The 23,507-nt window shown below is 28.1% G+C and overlaps 1 protein-coding gene across 1 annotated transcript; it reads right to left on the reverse strand.

The window, feature by feature from the left end:
• Nucleotides 1-222: 222 nt before the first annotated feature.
• On the reverse strand, nucleotides 223-12,776 carry LOC113554108 (homeobox protein engrailed-like ceh-16). Its single transcript, XM_026957800.1, has 3 exons — nucleotides 11,897-12,776; nucleotides 816-991; nucleotides 223-591 (listed from the first exon to the last, which is right to left on the reverse strand). Exons 1-3 carry the CDS (start codon nucleotides 12,348-12,350, stop codon nucleotides 421-423), a joined length of 801 nt encoding a protein of 266 aa, XP_026813601.1. The 5' UTR covers nucleotides 12,351-12,776; the 3' UTR covers nucleotides 223-420.
• Between the last annotated feature and the right edge of the window lie 10,731 nt (nucleotides 12,777-23,507).

Here is a 23,507-nt window from a genome sequence, read left to right on the forward strand (position 1 = left end):
AATGCTAATTATTAACGATCTTGCAGTATTAAACACACCAGTTTAAGTGTATATAGATTTTCATCAATTTGTAGAGTTTAAAGCTATCATCAAAATTCTGTTAGATCTTTATTAGTTTTAGTTATAAAGCAATTTTTATGATTCTCAGTAATTTTGTATAATATTACAGTTATTTAAGCATATTAAAATTAATGCCTTGTAAAAATACAAATAACAGGAAAAGTTCTCACGAAAAAAAAAGTTTCTCATTTTTCAATTTGTCTGATATTATGGTATAACGATTTTTTTTTTTCGAGAAATGCGATTTAATAATATTATAATAGTTTTCACGTATTTCTTAAAATTACAATGGATGGATTTGCTACATTTCAATATCAAACACAAATTATGAAAAACTACATATTATTTTCCTTACAATTTTTATGAGTAATATGAACAATTATTTGCTTCTGTTTCTGAATCTTCATCTTCTTCACACTCTTGAACCATTCCCTGCGTACTCCGTTGATGTATATTAGCCAACCTCTGTTGCTGTATTTCTAGGTGTTGTTTTCTCCATTTTATTCTACGATTTTGAAACCAAACTTTAACCTAAATCAAATAGATTATTATCATATAATTTGTTCTAAAAAAAATATATATTAAAATATATGCCGAAAAATTGGCATTAAATGAATACATTTTAAAGTTTATGACATTATGACCCAACAATGCTTAATAAAGAATTTAATTTTTATTACTGCAAATATATTATCGTACTTAGACAATAATATCAACGTTGGATATTTAGTCAACATTTTTAGTCTCGTACTTACTTGTGCTTCCGTTAGCTGTAAAGTGTGAGCCAAATATAATCTTTCTGGACCCACCATGTATTGTTGACGTTCGAATTCCATCTCTAACCTCTCTAATTGTTCTGGAGTGAATATTGTTCGTACTCTTTTAGATTTTCCAGAACAACCATGTTTTTTACTGGAACCTTCAATTTTGTCTAAAAAAAAAAAATCAACCTTTTAGTCGAATACATAGAGATATAATATTTTGTAATATCATAATTTTAATTTAATTATGATTTACAACTATGGTAAAATATAACTCGTAGATTCAAAGAAAAATTCAATAGGAATATATAGTTTTAAATCATTTATTTTATGTTAAATATTTATGTTTAAGATCAGTTTCTTAAAAATACCATCAAAGTTAATTTTACAATAATATCAGACAACTATGCTAACGTTGTGAAGCAAGATTTGAAAAGTAAATAATAGTGTTTTTGAAACAACCATTTGAAGTATCACAATAATATGAATTCATAATCAGTAATCACATTTATATCGATCTTATAGTGTGTGCTGATTTTCATAAACCTTATAGGTTATAACATATTATTCTGAATGAAATAATAATATTAAACATTTTAACCAATGAATTGTATATTTTAAAATGTTACAAGTGATTATGTTTAAGCTTATAATATTCAAATAACTTGGATAATGTTTAGTCTAAATACTTATCTACAAAGATTTTGTTCATAAAGACTTAACTATATTTTGAAATGTTTACTGTGAAATTTAATGTTTTCACGATTTATGATTAAGTTAATAAAATTTGAATTACTTAGATTTTTAAATTTTTTTATAATTGTATTTAATATAATATTTTTGTTAAAAAAACTTCAAAAATAATCGAATATTTAAATTTGATAAATATGCGGTATTGCATGCAATATAGATTTAGTTAAATATGTTAATTAATTGATTTTGTATTAAACACATTAATTAATTATGTACAGTTCTTAATCACATACTCGTATAGTTTTGACTAAGCACAATAATGTGAGTCATGTGTAAAGCATGTTAATTACATATTATTATTATATATACTAACTCTAAAATTTCAATTTCAAGACATCGGTTTAACTTTATGTACCTATGTTATTTTTATAAAACAATCGTTTTATGTTAAATTGACAATAGGGAATTAATAAACTATATAAAACGGATGTTTCAAGAAATTGAGCATGCAATATTATAAATAAACTAAAAGCAAAACCAAACCGTTATTTTTAGTAATAGATTACAAAATAAAAATATATATACATCTGAAAGTATGATATAATAATATTGTATTTCATTATGAATTGACCGCCTATTATACAACAGCAATATTACGGTTATCAATACTGTATCCACTCATCTATATAATATTATAGATATACATAATTCACGGCACGTGGTTTTTATTTTGCGAACATTTCGTGTCCAACTTATAACAATGATCTTTATTATTATTACAACTGGCTCCCTCCCTCTCGATGTAATTATACAACTATTATTGTAATCAAACAATCGAATTAGCATGACGTCAATCCACTGACACTCGTAACATTCAATAAATTTGCTCTTCAACGTCGAATCACTGAAGCATTAATAACATACATATGTATTATAATAATTAGAACAATAATTTGTCCTGCCAAAACCATACTGAACTCGGCCACAAATAAATAAATTCACACTTGCTGAATGAAAAAAAAAAAATTATAAAACCGCAACCATATCCATATATATTATGTATGTGTGTGTGTGTGTGTGTGTGTGTGTGTCTGTGTGTATGTGCATAATAACCGGTCCTCCTCTGGTGATTTATGGTTGATAGGGAACGTATTAAAAAATATGTAATACGCATATACACATATTATGAAAAAGTTGCAAAGGGCACTGAGTGAACCCTTTGACAAAAAAGGGTGAGCAAACTATCCGTGGAATTGTTGTTGTTAAATTGCAGGGAGCGTACGTGGGTTTAGACATGTATAATATTATACTTTTGTCTAAATAAAAACGATGCACCCTCTGAGAAACCAATACAAAACGCATCGTAATTAATATATATATCATAAGCTTTATGGGTTGTGTTTTTTTTTTTTAGAATTTGCCACTCGTTCAACCGACTGGAAACATAATCGTCGGTCGATTTAAAGTCATCGCTATTCGCCGCCCCACTGCTACTACGCAATATTATGATATTTAAGGCACCCACACCACTCAGACAATATTCGAAACAATTTAATAATTCCCCGATTTTGTCATAATCAATTTTCCGAAGTTCACGCGCTAAAAGCTAAAAAAAATATCTATGCATTTATGGCATCTTAGAAGGATTTGAAATTATAATTATAGTGTGTGTAGATAAATATAGATATTAATGATTTATAATTCGTGGTCGTAAAAATTAAACCAACCTACAATACACGCGAGAACTGAAGATTTACTACAACCAATGACTTATTTACAACTTATATGTTTTGAAGGGCAGTAGGGGTGAAAAGTTAATTACATTATATATTTGTATATTTTATGTATAAATATAGTCAAATTATAAAATGAAATCTATGTTTCTGTTTGTGTTTGCTAAATCATCAATCCCTGGAGGATGCTCCCCCCCCTAATTACGACACTAGCTACAACTGTGATGCGATTGTCACAAAAAAACCTAACATAACATTACGACCCTGTCGTGTAAATTATTATGTATTCAATGATGAACATACCTATTATAATATTTCATAAGGACGCGCTCGACCGTAGTACCATTGCGCTATGTGGTTTAGCACGCAGATTTTCGGCGAAGACTCGGGGCACGTCGGATATTATATTATAATTATTATATACGAAATTATTACGACATCATTATAATAACCCGGGACGCCGAGGCAGCTCCATTATTGTTGTTGTTGTTGCCGCCGCCGCCGCGCCGTTTGTGTGTATATATACTGTATAATGTTTATATATACACGCGGGACGTCAAGAGTAATTAACAACTTTGCCGCCGCCCCGATGCCCACCAACGGCACTCGACTCCCCCCCCCTCCCCGCCGCCACCCGACCGCCCTTTGACTTTGTCCTTTAAGTTTACGACCGCATAATAATAATATGAGATACGACTAAGCCCGCGCGTGGAGGACGGTGTACAATGGACCGGCGACGGGCCGTGGCAGGGTGATGAGGTAAAAACGAGATCTCTGTGTGCGTACGTGTGTATGCATGTATGCGACGCAGATTCCTGCAGGCGTATATATTCTTTGCACTCAACACGTCGAAAAGTTGCTTACAATATTATTATAATAACACGTGTGGTAAACTTTTACGCGCTTAAAATGTACATACATGATATGTATTAATAATATACACAATGTATATGTATTATGTATGTATATATATATATACAAATGTGTACTGTGTAACGATGAGATTATCCATCAAAACCATTTATGAGAAAATTCACATCAAAGATATAGCAACTGTTAACACACGGGCGGTAAATACACGCTTCATATAAAATTTCATAATAATAATAATATATATTGCGTGTATTGTGATAATTTTCATAAAGGATTAAATCGTTGTGTATAATATCATCAAACCATAAAAATATATCGCACATAATTATAATACAATAATCTGTGTACAATTACAGGTACTACACAATACATATTATAGGATGTACATTATATACATAATATTACAATATTATACTAAATACCTATACTAGGTGCGTATATTGTATTGCATAAGTGCGATATCGGAAAAAATAATATGAACTTTTGAGTGAAACCTAATGACAGGATTGCATATTTTATTAATTGAATATTCGCATAAACACTCGTGATGGTTTATAATCGATTAAATATACCTAAGTACATAAAATGTATGATAACCACATCGAGGTACGTTAATGGATTTTTTTAGCTAATTAAGCGTTAAAATTTCAATATTTTTATGAAAATATGTAGTCGTTTTATTAGTCACATAATATACCACGTCATCACACGACGAACTCATACTTAGGATTGTGTACAACAAAATCGTTCTAAACAATAACTTTCATAAATATCGTAAACACTAAGGATACAATATTAAATAAATCACCCCACAAAATTTGACAAACAGGTGCCTTTGTCAACAACCAACAAGGATAGTTTTTCAACAAGGGCGTGTAATCCCTTTCCACCGTACTCGATTCGCTTTGCTCGTCTGGCTTTTGTTGTCCCCGACTTTATCAACTATAATTGATTACAATATAAATAGAAATTTTAAACCGCAAAAATAAATCATATTAATTAAAACATGAAAAAATGTACTCAGAAAGTTAAAAAGTAATTTGTATTTTAAATTAAAATATTTTATTTTAAAATTAATCTAATATTTATAAATAATAAACAGAGATATTCAATTAAAATATTTATCAAATTGTCATTCTGTACTATAATTTAATTGCATCATTAAAATAAATATATGCAATACATTTCTTATATTATATATTGCATTATCTATATTTATTAACAATTAATTTAATTTGTGAATGAGTATCACGGAATAAAAACCCGGTACCTGGTAAAATTAAATGTATTATTTACAGAGAATAATAGTTATTTTTTACATATTCTTTAAATTAAAATATTTATTTAAACTTTAAACTTTTATCATTAATTAAAAGCGTTTTAAACTCACGTTTTATTTCATTAGAAGTAGCTTATTTAATTAAATTTATTAAAATATTATTTTGAAATTTTATATATTATAGGAATATACACAAACTTTAATATATCATCTGATATAATAATATTATTTCTATAATATGCTCAAATATTTAGCAATGCATGTTGTTTAATGCTAATAAGTAATAACGTAAATTTATAATGATGTACCATGAATTAAGATGATTATGGGTAGGTTGTCATCCTGTAACCGAGTAGTTAATGGTATTTGGTCGAGAGGAATTTGTGAACATTTTGTGGTGTCCTTTGGAATGGAGACGCGGTATTTTGAGTCATCATTTCAGATTTACCCATTCGAAGAGCTTAACACCATACAATTAATATTATAGCGTCATTGAGTTTTGGAGGAATGTAAACGATTAAATTTCAGATACCCAATATAATTATAGAAGTACACATTGAAATTTAAATTGAGGAATTATTACCAACGGTGATCGGAATGTCGTATGATGTACACGGATATTTTAATAAACTGATTAATGATAATTAATTAACTGGTCTATTTTAATAAGGCAGATTTTAATATACAAACTATATAGGCATTTAATTAAGCTAGATTACACTATGTTATAGATAGTAAAGATATTTGATAAAAATTGAAAAAACAATATCAAAGTAACGTGTTCACTTTGCCCACTTTGAGGTGATGTAGTTAGCTTTAGTACTTACCTACCTACTTTGTGGGGTAAAGCCGTTTAATGGAGAACTGAATACCGCAAATAGAGTAAGTATGTTAGTAAAATGTTTTCTCATAACTACCATAATTGATAATAGCATTATAATAAAGGTTAAAATATTTAGAAATAGGTTAGAGTAATTTTTATTAAATAAAACCATGAGTTGTAGTAACTATATATACGAATATTAAATAAATACCTACGCAAATATCTGAAATATCTATTCTAATACTGCATATTATATAAATATCAAATACATAGTTCAAAGAAAAGAAAGAAAGCAAAATGTTAGTTTTTCAAAAGAAAAAAACTTTAAATACTTCCTATAAAAAGGTACTTATGAATTCTTAACGTATTAAATAACTGTATTATTTGATGGCGAATGTATGTATGGCAAACTAATCTATAATGGCTATTGGTGAGTATTAACTAATAAAATCAACGACATCATTAAGATTGATAATTATTACTTTTCTAGAGCTATAGTAATTTATGTTATAAATATTAGTATCTTCTGGTACGTCAACGATTTCTTCCTTCATTCTTATTTCGAAATCCTGGTCATACATTCTAAATATATATTCAGGTTTTGACTAATAAAAAAATATGTATTTATAATATATCAAAAATTATATAATTTGTAAGTACTAATATTTTAATCTATGCAAAAACATATTCTATAACCGACTTAATATAATAAACAATGGTAGTAGAGGAAAGAAGAATGTGTATCCCTCCACTTTTTTAATTTAATAATTAATTATTTATCATACCATTATTATTTTATCTAAAATAATGCATCTCCGTGTAAATAATTATACTTAAAAATTGTGTGAATTGTGCATTGCAGTATTTTTTTTTTATTGAAATTGTCTTTGCATTAACTTTTATTTTGACTAGAGAAATATAATACACTTTATTATAATATCTTTTTTTAACCATTTATTGTATTCTTAATTTTCTTAAAAATATTTTCGGTAGAAATTTAGCCTTTTTTCACTGTTCTAGAACCACTGGACATAAAAATCAACTTTTCCTAAAATTTCCCGGCTATTCTCCTCTGGTAGAGTGGTAAATTATTCGCTGTTAGAATTATTTAATAATGTATAAGAAATTAAATAGTTGGGAGATTAATAACTGATCAAATTAATAAAATCATAGTATATGTATATTTTAATTAAATTATCTCTAAATATTATTTTAAATAAATGAAATTAATGTTTTTTGTTTCAAATATTTTGGAAATTTGTTGTATAAAAACTAAGAATAAACTGTTATTATTTTATATTAACTGAATTTTAAATATACATTGAAATTAAATATTATAATAAATGTTAAATAATTTTTTTAAACCTACACTATGTAATAAATTCACTCATAATAAACTTAATGAGGAGTTTATTATAATGAATAGAATTTTCATCCGATGTTATTAAAAAAAAAAAAAAAAAAATGTTTTTCTTATTCCTTATTGTTTTTATATTATATAATATCATAATAATATATGTTATGATTCTATTTCTAATTAAATAAATCGTATACATAATAAATGTATTATAAGTTAAATAACAAATAATTTGATTAGCCTTTTAGAAAAAAACGTTTAAACTGTTTAACTAATAATTCACCAGAAAATATGTTGTATTCTACTAGTATTCTGATATACATATAAATGTTAAAAATTGCAAATCTATGTACCTAAATTTAGATTTCTTAATGTCAAGGAATCTTTTAATTAAAAAGATTCTAGTATAAATATTTTAATATAAATCGTTTTGTACACATATTATATAGGTAATACCGTTTTATGTTATTAATTTAATCTACATTGATAGGTTTATCTTTTCCCTCTTTCATTATATTTCGAAGGGGTAAATAATAAATAAGAGATTGAATGACGAATGAGTTTTAAGTAGACCAACGCAATGCGATAAAAATATATTACACGCCTATAACGAAGTATACTTACCATAATATTAAAAAACATTATAAAGTAGGTACCTATATTATAATAAGCTACAGAAGCATAGTTTAAAATTAAGTACATAATATATTATCTATGTTATAACTAGAATGGACAATTAAAAATAATTTTACAACTTGAATATTGTAAATGTAAATGACTTAAGTAATGATATTATCATATTTATATATTAGTCATATTTTTTTTAGTTTTGATACTCGTTGTGCAGTGAAATATAGAATACTGGCATATATTATAATTAGCCTATTAACAAAAGAGGTGCCTATTTCTTTTTTTATTCATGTTAATTTGTTTTTATTGTAAATGTAAATAATAATATATAATATTATTTATTTAAAAAAATCGGAAAAACCCAACCTAGCCTCGAGTACAAAAATGTTTAAAAATAGTCATACATTTTAAGTTTTAACGTTCTTTACCAATTATGTCATGTAATATTAATGCAACCGGAAAAGAGTTTATAGTGGAAATGACATAGTTTATACTCAGTTAAAAGTTAAAGTTGATTTCATAAGTTTTAAATTGTATTATTCTATTATTTTATACAGTTATAATACTATATAAATTAAGCATACATTTATAATTTATATAGATTTTTAATCGATACCTGTGAGTACGTTAAAAAATTATTAGTATTAAGTTTTGATATAAAAGTTATATTGAAACGAAGGATTATCTTAATAAATATTTCAAATAATAGTATGTAATTGTGTACCTATATATATATTATATTATATTAGTTAGAACTTAGCAATATTCTTAAGAGCGTTTAACGTTTTCGTATGTTAAATTACGAATAGTTTCGTATTATAATGATGAATCTAGTCAATAAAATGTATGTATCACGAAACATTTCACTCAACGTCGTGTTGTTATTAAAATTTATTGCGACTGACTACTGTACAAAGTTTATTGATGTTAAACGATATTTTTATGTAAATTATGCTGGTATTATAGTTGTTTATAATTTATTAAACAATATTAGCTGATTATAGTTGGAATATTATGATAATAAAAAATATCCACATAAATATATAAGAGCTAATATGCGATTCATATCAAGTAAAATATAATTATATGTAGGTATTTACTTATAACTGATTTTGTAAAATTCACATAAAATATAAATAATGATTAACGGAATATATATGACTAGTAGATATATACAAAATTACTAGCTGGACGTAGTCTCGCAACAGTTAATAGTTAACTTAATTGTGTATATCAATAAACTATATTTAACGATAAAATCGTAGTTTGCTCGTATTATAGGTATAATTATTTTAGTTATAATTAATGAGTTGGCTGAAAAAACTTATACAATTTTAATTTAATAAATTGTGTACTTAGTTACTGTTTATAAATAAATAATCTATAATATAAATGATGTATTATATTGTACTATGTAGTAACAGTTTCCCGATTCATTGTCATTGTCAATTAAATATCTCTGCATATATTTATAATTATAAAAATATTCATATAGCAGCTATTTTCATTTACATTATTACATATAATCAATCATTGCGAATATCATAATGCTTACCTGTTTTGTACATATCATAGTCGCAAAAACAGTTATAATATCCAATTAATATATAATTAGTAAAAAGTTATTTTTAAAATATCTTTGTTAAGATTTAAATATTAGAAGATTTAATATTAATTATAATACAAAGCAACTTAATATAATATATTAACGTATTGTAACGTAACGCAAATAACTATAAGTTTTGCAACCATATGGCTGAGTGTAAAAAAACCTTTTTAATGCGTACCTATATAAATTTTAATAATATAAATACCGTAATTCTAGTAGAAATTGACGGAAAATAATACAAAGAAGGACTCATCTTCTATGCTTAAGATATTTTATAACATAAAAAACTAGTGTAATTTATATTTATGTGTTATATCAAAATTTGTACACAATAATATTTCATTAGCCAACATTTTCATGCATGGAATAATTGTATTATTTATATATTATAATATTGCGTACGCAACATGTACGTCACGTAAGTTTTATGTACACAAATAATTATTTCGACCAATAAAAGCGATTGGTGTTGAATTAATCAAGATCAAAGGATACTACATTTTTACTGATTCAATGTTATAATTACGTTGTGTGCAAAATATTTCGGTATCGTATTAAAACGTGTATTTTATTTAAATTAATGTTACTTCATTTTCTAATATTGTTGTTACAATAGAGCGTGTAACTGTTGAAAGAATTTATATACTATACAATGAAAAGAGTAAATATTATTTAGATTTTTCCTACTTAGTGTGTAATCATGCGTTGACAAATTGCATAAACAACTAGTCGAACATTTAAAAAAATATCATTATAAAATTATATAGTTACTTGTTGTCTTAAATAATTGCAGTGTGTTATATTAATATATAAAATATAATTCACATTAATATTTATAGATATATTTAGGGTGAGTCTATATAGAGACAATAAAACTAAAACAAAAGAGTTTTTCATTTAATAAACACAGTTTAGAATGTTTAGATAGTGTGTCACTCTGTGATATGATGAGTTGAAGGTTTTCGTTTGGATCTGGCATGTAACGATCTATATGATAATACTTAAGTTTAAATATCATAAGTTATAGAAGCTGAAATATACAAAATACGCATAACAACTCTAAAGTATGGACCAATTATTATTAACTAACAATTTTGTATCGTTAGTTTATTAGTATATTTAAAATTGTTTAAATTAATATATTAAACATCTAACGTGTAAGCAATGTAAATTATTGAACTGGAAAATATTATCGGTACCTAAATAGTATTAATAAAAATATAAATTCAGTACTTGTAAAGGTTTTATTATAAAATATTTAAGTCTCAAAATAAAAAGATAAATTTTTTTTTTTAAAAAAATGCCTAGTTACGAATACCTACTTCTTCCTGAATTTGACAAAATATGAATAATATATATATTTTTGTTTTTTAAGCTGTTCGAAATATAGATTTTTAGTTTTAATCGAGAGGATATTAAATATAAAACACGAAACTCCTTCAGCTTTCGAGTCTACAAATAATATATAGGTATATTATGTATAATATTACAGTAAATAATTATAAGTAACTATAATAACTGAATAACCGGCCTTCGCTCGTGTGTTAAATAGTCGATTCGTATATAAATTGGTTTTTTTATTATAATTAAACTTTTTAAAGTCTAGCAACGTAATATATAATATTTTTTATAATTTAACTTGATTCATGATGTTTATAACTGAAATGACAAATAAAATTAAATTAAAAATAATTAGAGTGATTTATTCGTTATCGTTTGATACAGTGGTATACCCTTATGAAAAAGAAATCGTTAGATTATTTAAATAACACGCTGAAAAACCAGGAACTTTTAAATGCAACCCACCCCACCCCTCCCCACAGATAAAAAAAAAATGGAAAATCAAGTGACAATCAGACGAGGATTCGGAACATCTCTGTGAAAAAAATTTGAAAAAGTCAAATAGTGTCGTCATAAAATTGGATTATAAAAAACGGCTGTTCTCCTTTTGTATACCTATATAGGGATATCAATAACACCTATAGCCGAACTAATAATTCGTTACAAAACAATATATATATATATATATAATATATAGTGTGGATACAATAAAGACGTATAATATTAATTAGTATTACCTTCACGGAGTTTTTTGCCGTGAGCCGCCGCCGAACCGGTGGAAAAATCGAGCGCGGTGACCGGGCCCGCGTTCGACGGGTCGATCGCGGTCGCCGCGGCGGACTGGCCCACGGCGCCCGCTTGAAGTCCGAGTATCGCGTCGATGGTGAACGGCTTGGAGGGTCTGGGCGACGAAGAGCTCAGCCCGTCCGACTCGGCGCTGTCCCGGCTGGCCGTCCTCGCGCCACCCGCGTAACTCTGGAACACTCCGGCGGCCGTGGCGGCGACGGCTGCTGCGGCGGACGATCCGTTGCCGGCCGCGCGGTGCAGCTGCAGCTGTCTGCTGGTGATGTGATGTTGTTGGTGCTGGTGCTGCTGGTGATGGTGGTACCGGTGTTGCTGTTGGTGCAGTTCGAGCAACTGCGACAGAGCGGTGTTGTACTCCTGGAACAGCGGGTTCTGCAACATCATCATAGTACCCCCGTCGGTATAGGCCTATGTGTGTACAATATTAGAAAAGATAAACCAAGTCCGATCGCGCTCCGGGACGCCGTCCACACCGCGGTTAACACCGTTAATAGCAGTTTGTCGCGGACCGATGCGAAAAATCCGTTTTCCGAGCTGTGTGCTCCGAACGGAAACAATTAATGAGGTTTATGCACTTTATTATATTACGACGACGGCCTTATAATATCGTCGTCATCGTTCCACACACATATACACAGACACACACACGAGCGCGGAGCGGACCGCGATTACCGGGGCGATGTGCTGACGGAATATAATATATAATATTACGGTATCGCGTCACAATATTATTATAACATTACATCTGCGCGTATACATGTGGACGTGTGTGCATTGGGATCGGTCGTCAACCGGACGTGTTGCGCGCGATCGACTGGCCGACACGGCGACGTTGTCCTGCGGAAGACGGCTGTGCCGCGGGTCCTGTAGTTCGCCGAACGGGCGTGTACGCGACGGACTGCCCGCAGGCCACGCCCCCCAATCCGCCGCTAGACCTGCGCCATTGGGTGAGTGACGGCGGCACGTCGCCTCTCGTCCTTCGCTCCCCTCGTTTCCGTTCCGGGGTGGTTGGTTCGGTGTGGATGCGGTGAGTGTGGGGAGGACTGGCTTTCTGGCGGCCGAACCCTTCGCCTGCTTCCGTCGCCCCCTTCCGCGCCCGACTACCACTACCTACCCATCAAAATACACATGCGCGTTCTGCATATTACGATAATATCATAATGTTATTATCTAAGTACCACACAGCCACAGCCGTGTATATAATATAATATATACACACCGATAGCGAAGTCTTCGTCATCTCTGAAAACGGTCTTTGGCACGTGTATATTATTAACTATCTATCTCTATAAAATAAACCTAATATAGATGGATATGTAAAGATAATGTGTACACAATAATAATTACTCTAATGACGATTTACGAAATGTAACTACTATATATCATAGCCTATATAGGTACACTATTAATGATTGTAATGTGTATACCTAATTGTATTACCTAACCTACTAATATAATATAATATAGGATAAATAATACATTATTTTATGTATTTCATACTTCAGTATGATCGTTTCGAAAAGACTTCGAGTGAGAAAAGAATGAATTTATAGTATACTATAGTACAAAAAATATACAATAATTAAAACTGTTTTTTTTTTTTTAATTGATTGATTTTTTTTTTTTTTTGTCGAAAGACGAAAGACGAAAACTTTATAATGTCTTACTACCGATTAAATTTTTTCTAAGTATTATACATTATTAAAATTAATTAACACTTTCCAAGGGGAAGGGTCGTCCTGATCTACCCAGTATTCCATCTAAAAGTTCGGTAAAAAAAGTCTGATAAATCTTTATATTAAATATTATTGGTATTTAATATACTTTTATGCATACAAATAAATACAATCAATAATAATTAATCATAATATAATAATAATACATTTCAATATAAATATATAGATTATATATTTTATACATTTATACCAACCCGTATATATTGTATTTACAACAATATTATACAATAAACGAAAACAAATATTACTTACATTGGAAACATATTAAAAATATGATAACCCAAAATAAAAAATATACCCTTAGCTTTATAACTTTTACCGTGTCGTTATATTATTTTTCACTTAAAATTAAAAAATGTTTCTACACTTATAACTCGAAGTTATTAGTACGTTTGTATAATGTTTGGAGTCTAATCTGTTATAAATTTATTTTTGATGTTTTTATAGGGTTTTTTTTTATTTGTCCAGTGTTACTCAATACTATTTTTGACCTATCAGCTCTAACCTCGAGTTTAATTTACGAATTAATACCCACATTGTTAGAGTTCTGCAGAATTTTTATTATTTTAAGTTGCTTCAATAACATATTCTACTACTCTACGTTTATAATAGAAATAAGGGTTTTGATTTTCTATTAATTGTATATGCGTACTATCACAAATTCCCTAATACAGACCATTTACACATGTGGTGTCAAAGTAATTTAATAATTCATTCGCTTTAGGAATACTTATTTGTTTAAAAACATCCTTTCCTCGTGAACCTATTCAAGGGAATAAAAATGAATGCTTGCGGCTTTTTATCATTGAATAAAAATGACTATAAATGTGTCGCCATTTATATTATTAGTTTGTAAACCTAACTCCTGAATTCTGTGGAATGTACCCTGGCAAAGCACCCTCTAATTGTTAGTAATTTGGTACCACCAACATAACTAGTTACTGAATTTACTGGTTTTTTTTTCAAAATCAACATTTAAAAACTCGGAATTAGGGAACAAATTTTGTCGTTCACTTTTTTTAGAATAGTTTTAAACATAAACATATACATATATATGTATATATATATTAGTTCTAACAAAGCAGTAATAAAAATGTTTGTATAATTTTATAATTCAAATTCAAATTTTAAATTAAATTTAAAATGCAATTAAAAGTTTAATTTAATATAAGGTTCATATAAGTTGTTATTAATAATATTATTATTATTCAACTAATCGATTACGGTTACCTTCGATATTCAAATTTCAAATATTCTAAGAAATAAGCAAGTTTAGAAGGATTAGAATTACTATTTTGCTGTTGTATAACGCATTTAACAGAACTTTCGTTTGGTATGTTGATTAAAACTTCATCTAGAGGATCACTAACTGCCTCAGCAAAACTTTGACTTGGTTTATAATTACCAATAGATAATTTAACTTTTTTGTTTTACCTATTTAAAACTGTTTCTATACTACCGATGTAGTGAGATTGCCAATACAATTATATATTTACATTTCCTTTTTAATTTTACATTAGAAGTATCTTTCGATGACGAACGTAATACTGCATATGACACTTGTATTTATTCTTTATGCTACATTTTCATCATAAAATCTTTCTAAGTTTATGTAATCATTTAAATTGACGTATAGTAAAATAAAAAATATATACTTGATTTTTAAATTTTGGTAAAATCAATTAAAAAATACGACATCCATACAAAAGAACATAGAAACACAATATTATAATGATAATTTAATTTCCTATTACAATAAATTGTTTAATTTAAAATATTAAGGATTGACTAATTACGACACTATTTAAACGTGTTTCTTCGTATAATAGCTTTATACGGAAAGAAAATTATACATTTCTTACTGTCTAGTTTATAAATTTTATTATATTGAATTTCTCTTATTTCATTCCATAATTTTCTATGCAATATGTCTTATATGACATTATGTTTAGTGCAGTTAAATAAGTTGTTGTCTAATATTTGTTTAGGTAACTAATGTTTTCTATATGTTTATATTTATTAATTTCGATAGTTATTCATGTATACTTATTCAATGAATTTCAATAAGTTCTATTTAAAAAGGTTTCAGTAGAACAAAAACAAAAATTTGAATTATTTTATAAAAGATCCTGATAATATATATAAACATTAGGGCTAATAGGTACTAATATTTTTTAAATTAAAAGCAAATTATGAGATAGGTAATAAAATACCTCAGTAGCATTTAAAAAAACATTTAAGTAAATATAATATGCACTATATAGTTTACACTACTTTATAGTTTATACTATAACTATTATAATTAATACACCTTAATAGGATATCGATTTTACATTATATCAAATATCAGTATGACGATAATGACACGATAAAATTCTGAAATCAAACACTAAAAAAATATTAAATTTAAAAATATCTTAGCTTATGTTATATTAACTAGGTAGGCCTTCGAATTTCAAATAGCCTCAATAGTTGCTAATGACACCTATTTATACTTTATACATTTAACAAACAATATTTGAAAGTATATACTATATTATACAACCACATTATTTTTAATAATTTTTAATAAATAATTTATTATAACTTATACAGTTCACATAGGTACGTATAATATGGTACTGTAATACTTGTACAATATACTGTTGTGTATAGATTATTTATATCGGTATACATATTGTATATCGAATAAATAAACCACGTTTTTTTTATATTCAATAGAGACTGACTATAGGGATTTACATTTTTTTTTTATTCATACGAAAATAATATAACGTTTATAATGTACACCGGTCACATTCAAGTGGTTTGTGGTATTGCATATAATATAAACACGCAGCAGTTAACATAGCATTGATGCGCTTTCACCGGAAAATTGTCATTTAAATTCCTCGCCACACCATAAATGTTGTTTTTTCTCACTCTTCTTTTATCATCCATACATCCAATTTCCTTGTTCAGAGCCAAGTATACACCTCTGTATGGAGGTCTCGAGGCGCGATGAGCCCACCGAGTGTCGAGTATATAGAGGCTTATCACGGTCTGACGGCTTCAAATTAAAAGTCAATTTCAGAGGAAAAGTGGCACCCCAAAATATTCATGCCCATTCATTCGTTCAGACCACCGGTCCGCCGATGCACAGCGTTGTTGTTACTTGTTACCACTGTTATTATTATTTTTATTGTATAACGACGTACCGTACATCACTTCTGTATACATGTATACATTGCACACGCGTAATCTCGGCATTGTCTGCAGAACGGGGGCTAACTATTTTGACGGTGTGCAATCGACCACGGGTTCGATGCGCGGTCGTCGAGGGATAATAATATTCTATAGTCCAATAATAACGTCACGTCAGTTGATTATCAAAACGCGCGTGTTTAATTCGATTCTCGACCAACCGGTTTTCAAACATTTTTAATAATACCGCCACCGCACTCCCAGCGATCAGCGACAACGCGTGAAAACAATGTAGATAAGTAACCATAGTATACTGTTCTAAAAATTAATTATAATCTTATAAATATAATAATAATAAGATAAAACGCGTTATTAGACCAGTCAGTAAAAACTGTATTAAAAAATTGTAATTCTTTTGAATTTTGAACCATTTAATTGTATTATTGGAGTACAGAAAAGTTAACGTTTTTATAAAATTAATAATATATTTTATAGTGTTTAATTATCTATTCATAAATATATTATTTTTGTACATAGATAATCCTTTATATCAAATATGAACTATTATCGCGCAGTGTTTAAGTGCACTAAAATGCAAAATTATTTTATTACAATTAATGAAAATTCGTAAAAATGCCGGTTTATGTCTAATTTTTATTTTTCCCAATTATTAAGTAAAGTACAGAGAATTTTTTACTTTTGGCCAAAGTAGGTAGCTACCAACTAGATTTACTTTTATGCCAGAAAAAATATTGAAATTGAAAATCTAAAAATGTGTTACAAAAGGTGACGATTGACATAAAAATAAAGATAAACATAATTTTTACTTTAATACATTCATGGTTCTAAAATGATAGTAACAATAAGCTACCAACTATACAAGTTAAATATCATAAATATTAAACTCCAAACAGACTGAACGACACGATACGATATATAATTACCATAATGGGTCCGATTTTAACACTATAACCTATGCCACAATACTACTATAATGTTTGTAACTTCCCCTCTTCACCGGTCGCTACCGTTCGACGTGTTCCCTATGGCGAAGTTATGTCTATCTCGGAGACTTGACCTCGGTATGTAATATTAACGATCTTTAGATCAGCGTTACCTTATTGAAAGTTAAGTACTCGATTCTTGATGTATATATATTTAATATATAAATAATAGATATATCGTATATTTATAAAATACACAACAGATAAGGTAAAAAGAATATGAAGGTTATATCAATCTGGTTATAGTGTGCCGACATACCGTAAGTGTGGGTGTTCTACTGATCGTCACAGAGTCTTCTCCATTGTCATATTTTTGTTCTTGTCACACACCCCTGCCAAGCACGAATCGGTCGTTATAGCATATTACCACGTTGCGTGCTGGAAAACCTTAAGTCAGCAGTCGGGCTCGCTTGTCATTCCACAGACTTAACATATTAACCGTGCCCTACCAAAGTAGAAAATTTACGATGTCAATGTTGTCAATTATAGACGGCAATCGTAACGAGTTTATAATAGAGTTAATAGGCATACCAAACCTCAGATTTACCATGCTGATACTCGTATATTTTTATTAAAAATTAACTATATTTCGGTTCATCGCCAACAAATTATTTATTTACTTAATTGTTTTTATGAAAATATTTTATATTACGGAGTACAATAATAGTAAAGTACACTACATAACTGAAATATCATAAACCAAAGATAATATGTGAGAGTATATATTGTTTGTTTGATAATATACAATAATTTCTACAAGTGAAAAAATAAATATTTTTTTATAAAAAAATAAAATATATTTAAGTAAAATGTATTTTTAGGTAGGTATAAAAATTATACAGAACATTAGTATTTTTTTAAATTACAAAATATATTAATAAATTAGTATTGCAAGTCAAATAGTAGTATCTATGATATAATATTTTGTGCGAAGAATTATTAAAAGTAATAATCCTATGATATCTTGTCAAATAACGAGTAAAAAATAATAAATAAACGTGCACTTCACCTCTACAGTCTTCACGCAATTCAAAGGTAATAGAAAATTTTTATAAAGTACCTATTTCTTCTAAGTTCACAATTTGAATACAAGAACCCTGGAGTATATATAATATATTATTATGTATATTGTATACCATATTGTCCATATTATTATTATTATTATTATGTACAGTCATCTTCGTTGGTATTAATTTCAATGCACCGACACGCGGTAACAACCGAATAAGAACATGCCTATTGTTTCGCAGTAGTAACACAATCAGCCATATTATAATAATAATAATACAATATTGTCTTATATTTATCGCACGTTAGCCGGGAGTTTGGAGGAGCGAAACGCGCGAGGCCGGTCTCAACTGCAACTGTACGCGACTGTGGCAGAGGATGTGGTCGAAGAATCCGTCGACCGAGACGCGCGTTATCCAGTAATAGTATAATATTATGTACGTAAGTCAGTGCGCGTTTCCGAGTCGCACGACACTCGTATGTCTGTCCTGCCGGAACTTTGTAACACGGTTTTCTGATTTTTACACGGTTACCCATAAAGCATATACTTGGAGTATTATTTGATTGTTAGAGTCTATTTTTGACCGGATAATACACATCGTATATCGTATGCCGCGTGTAGACGACGCAATACGATATTATGTAATACATAAAGAATAGTAATATGTTTGAAACTTCAGGTTAAGGTATTATAAATCATGTATTTATTTTTTATGCATTACGATTTATTTGATTATGGATTTTCGATGACAATAAAAATCGTTTAAATATTAAATAAATAAGTTCATGTTCAAATGTTTCAAATATTTCTTTACCGCATTGTATAAAAAAGTTCGACAATCAGCTTACCTATTTTAGGTTTAAATATATACTAAATAATAATTAATATCATTACACAGTTATTTAAATTATTAAGTTTATAAAGTAATACTAATACAAAAAGATAGTTGGTATGTAATGCTAAGAAATTATTACATATTACCTGATTTATGCGTTGACGAAACATTTTGAAATTTGATATGAACCCGAGGCTTGCTCAATCGTCTATTAAATTCGTGACCGTAATAAGTATCATCAGTCTCGTCATTCATGCTACTACGCTAGGGCGTTTGTCAATACATTTATTTAATTTACTTTTATTTGTAGTTGTGCCCTACAGATATTTGATAAAGAGTAACTTGTCTATAGATAACTGTATTGTATACACATTAAACGCACAAAAAAATATTTGTTTTATAATAAATACCTATCATGTAGTAAGTACATTAGTTGTAAAACCTCTTTACAAACAATATTGGTTAATTTTTCTGAAATATTTTAAAATCAAAAAATCTCATACAAATATAAAAGTATTTCTACAAAAAAAAGTATGTAACTTAAAAATCATAAGCAGAAATAACGAACTAACGACCAACAAATACATAGGTATCACATTAAATAAATTACGCTACATAAATAATTTAAAATTTAACTATAACGTCACTACTGTCTAACTTGCTAATTATTAAATTAAATTTAAAAAAAACAATAAATAAATAAATACATTTATGAATTTATTATTAGAGAAACTTTAATAAATTTTTGCTATATTTGTTTGCGGTCAAAGTAAGAAATATTCTATTATATTATAGGTACATTCATACAGAATTCACGAGATTATATAGAATCATTATAGTAGGTACTTAGGCGCAAGCTATGCATAGGTACAAATGAAAAAGTTCGTTATTCTAAGACCAAGTCATTCTCAATAAAATAATAATAATACGATTAAAAATAATAAGGATACAAGGTTTATAATATATACGCACAGGACAAGAATGTCAGTATTAAATAGGTATTTAATATCATACAAATCGTCCACACTATACCTGTGGAAATATACTTCCAGACATCGCATATTATATTTATAATAATATCACCATTTACACGATATCTACTTATACTGTGTATATTATATGGAGCGAAAGGAATAATAGGAAAAATATATAATATAATAATATAATACAACTATGTAGGAGGTCTATGAATCTATATTTCCCACATATGTATATGTACATTATTATTATTATTATTATTAAAGCATCACAAAAGGGGACGAGCGTGCACAACGAGTCATCATGTATACATAAGTCATGTAAGTGTACTACAGTCGCTTAATCGGATTTATTAACGGCGACATCAAGCCGACCTAGACCGGATATCATTTAGTTCTCGGCGACGCGCGACGTGGCTCTGCAGGCGGACTACAACGAGTATACGACTTACCCGCGTAGTTTGTCGTTATTATAATATTATCATTACTCGTATTACCTCATATGAATTTAGCCCCTTTTGTTCATTATACGGCAGTTCCGTTTTTCTCTGCTACTGCCGTATCGCTTTCGCCGACCCGATTATTATTAAAAAGTGTTATTATTACAGCGACACGACACGCAAAACCGAACGTCGTGTAAAATAATAATACTACCTGTGGCATAGGCACACAGGCGCATGTACATACTTATTAGTGTGTGAGCGGGTTTTTTCTCATCCTTTGACTGCGGAGGTGTCACATTACCATCAACCAAGTATAATATGTATATCTACTATATACACTGATATCGGCAGTATAGGTTCTGTAGGTACTTATACTCATTTGTATAATATATGTATATACTCGTACATAATATAAGCATCCCACAACTAGATATTGTATTATAATATGCGTTCTCCCGTTACTATTTACCGGCCGTGGACATATTAAAATTAAATCCCTCGACCAATTCCGTTGATCGCATTTCCTGTCGCTGTCGGAAATAATCGTCCTTGTGTGTTTGTATTTTTATAGACATAAATTGATTTATACGTATTCTACCGTTGTAGCACGTAAATAATACTAAAGGTAATAATCTGTTTTAAATATATATATATATATATATATACGACGTGTGATGTGAGTATATAGGAATAGTAAGGTAAGTATAAGGTGTACTCGCTGAAAAAAGTAAATTTATGAAACTGATGATTTACAAATTATGAAATGTGATATCACAAAAAGGTTCATATTTTATTGTGTGTTACAAATCATGTTAGAACATGCGATATGCTACTGTTAAAAATGTCTTTCCGCTATTAGATAGAAACGATTGTGCCATGGGAGCATCAGTAAAATCGAATTTTCTCAATAAGTGGACTACATCAAAACGTCTGAATAAATATTATTTTATGTCTGTATAGTATAATATCAATACATAAATAGCAAACGGGAAGTTAATAAGTATAGGTACTTATAGTTCACATAGTTGAACTATTTAAATTCGTTATAATTAAATGAAAATCAATTAATATATATATATATATATATTATATATAATTACACATTAATCGACTGTATTCAAATATAGACAGTATAGTATGTTTTAAAAAGGTTAATATTGAAATAGTTTAATTGTTTTATTTTATAATTGCAAGATGAATAAAGGATCGAGTAACCAGTCTTTGATGAACGAACAGGAAAATAATGTTCATTGACCTCAACTAAATCTAACCATTATTTTATCTAATAAAATTAACAGAGAATAGAAATACTAGTATAGAAATAAACAAATTAGTAAAACATGATTTGCACTACAGTACTTATAGCCTGGCATAGGTACATAATATAAAAATGTGCAGTATATTTATATTATTATTATATTAAAATAAATATCAGTAGATTTTACCGATTTTAGTATTTAATTCAAATATAATAATATAACATATTCACTATTTATAAACATAATATATAATCGTAGTATAAATATAGATGTAAATTCATTTATAAGTACTTACAATAATGGGTTTTCTTTTGTATAATATTCAAAAGCTGTTTTAATTGAGCCACTTAGATGGTTGTACTAATAAGTTTGACACAATTATAATTTAATTGAATAATAAAATGTATCATAATATAAATAATATAATATTGAATAATTAAACTAATATTTAACAAAATATATATATATATTATAACAATTATAATTTTTAACAAACTTATAATTTGAAATAAATATGTGCACAATGGTTACTGTATTATAGTCTATTTATATTTATTAATTTAACATATATATACGAAAATATCACAATATTAAAATCAATACAAGCTGAAAAGTTTTAAAAATTTTAAAAACTTTACTATAGCAGTATACTATAGATAATAAACATACACATTATTAAAACCATTATTAGTATACTAATATAATTAAATTGAATACATTACGACTGCTTTTATTGTAAAATTATTTCAATGAAGTACTTTTAACAAGTCTTTAAACACCCAATAAATATCTACAATATTATAATAGAATTTCATTAAAGGTTAAAATCGTTTTGTTGAATCATTAAGTAATTTGTCATTCATTAGCTATAACCTAGGTTCCAACATTTTTGAAACCTAGTAATAATATTGTTTGTTTTACATGATTGTATTAGTAAGCTATATTTTTAAATGTTCCTGTATAATTCACAAGCACCTAAAGAAAAAATATTTCAAGATGATACGTATATTTCTATACTACTTTAAATAATATATTATTTATTATGTCCATGGTTTTTATACGTAGTACGTAGTTTATGTGTCACAAATAAATTATATA

This window comes from Rhopalosiphum maidis, chromosome 2 (assembly GCF_003676215.2).
Source record: "Rhopalosiphum maidis isolate BTI-1 chromosome 2, ASM367621v3, whole genome shotgun sequence".
Lineage (NCBI taxonomy): Eukaryota > Metazoa > Arthropoda > Insecta > Hemiptera > Aphididae > Rhopalosiphum > Rhopalosiphum maidis.

What these genes read in the sequence shown, in the direction of transcription:
- LOC113554108 (XM_026957800.1), bottom strand. Translation starts at nt 12,350, where the DNA reads ATGATGATGTTGCAGAACCCGCTGTTCCAGGAGTACAACACCGCTCTG. An exon ending in CGGCAAAAAACTCCGTGAAG is followed by an intron (nt 992 to 11,896) that starts GTAATACTAATT and finishes TTTTTTTTTTAG; the next exon opens with ACAAAATTGAAGGTTCCAGT. An exon ending in TACAGCTAACGGAAGCACAA is followed by an intron (nt 592 to 815) that starts GTAAGTACGAGA and finishes TATTTGATTTAG; the next exon opens with GTTAAAGTTTGGTTTCAAAA.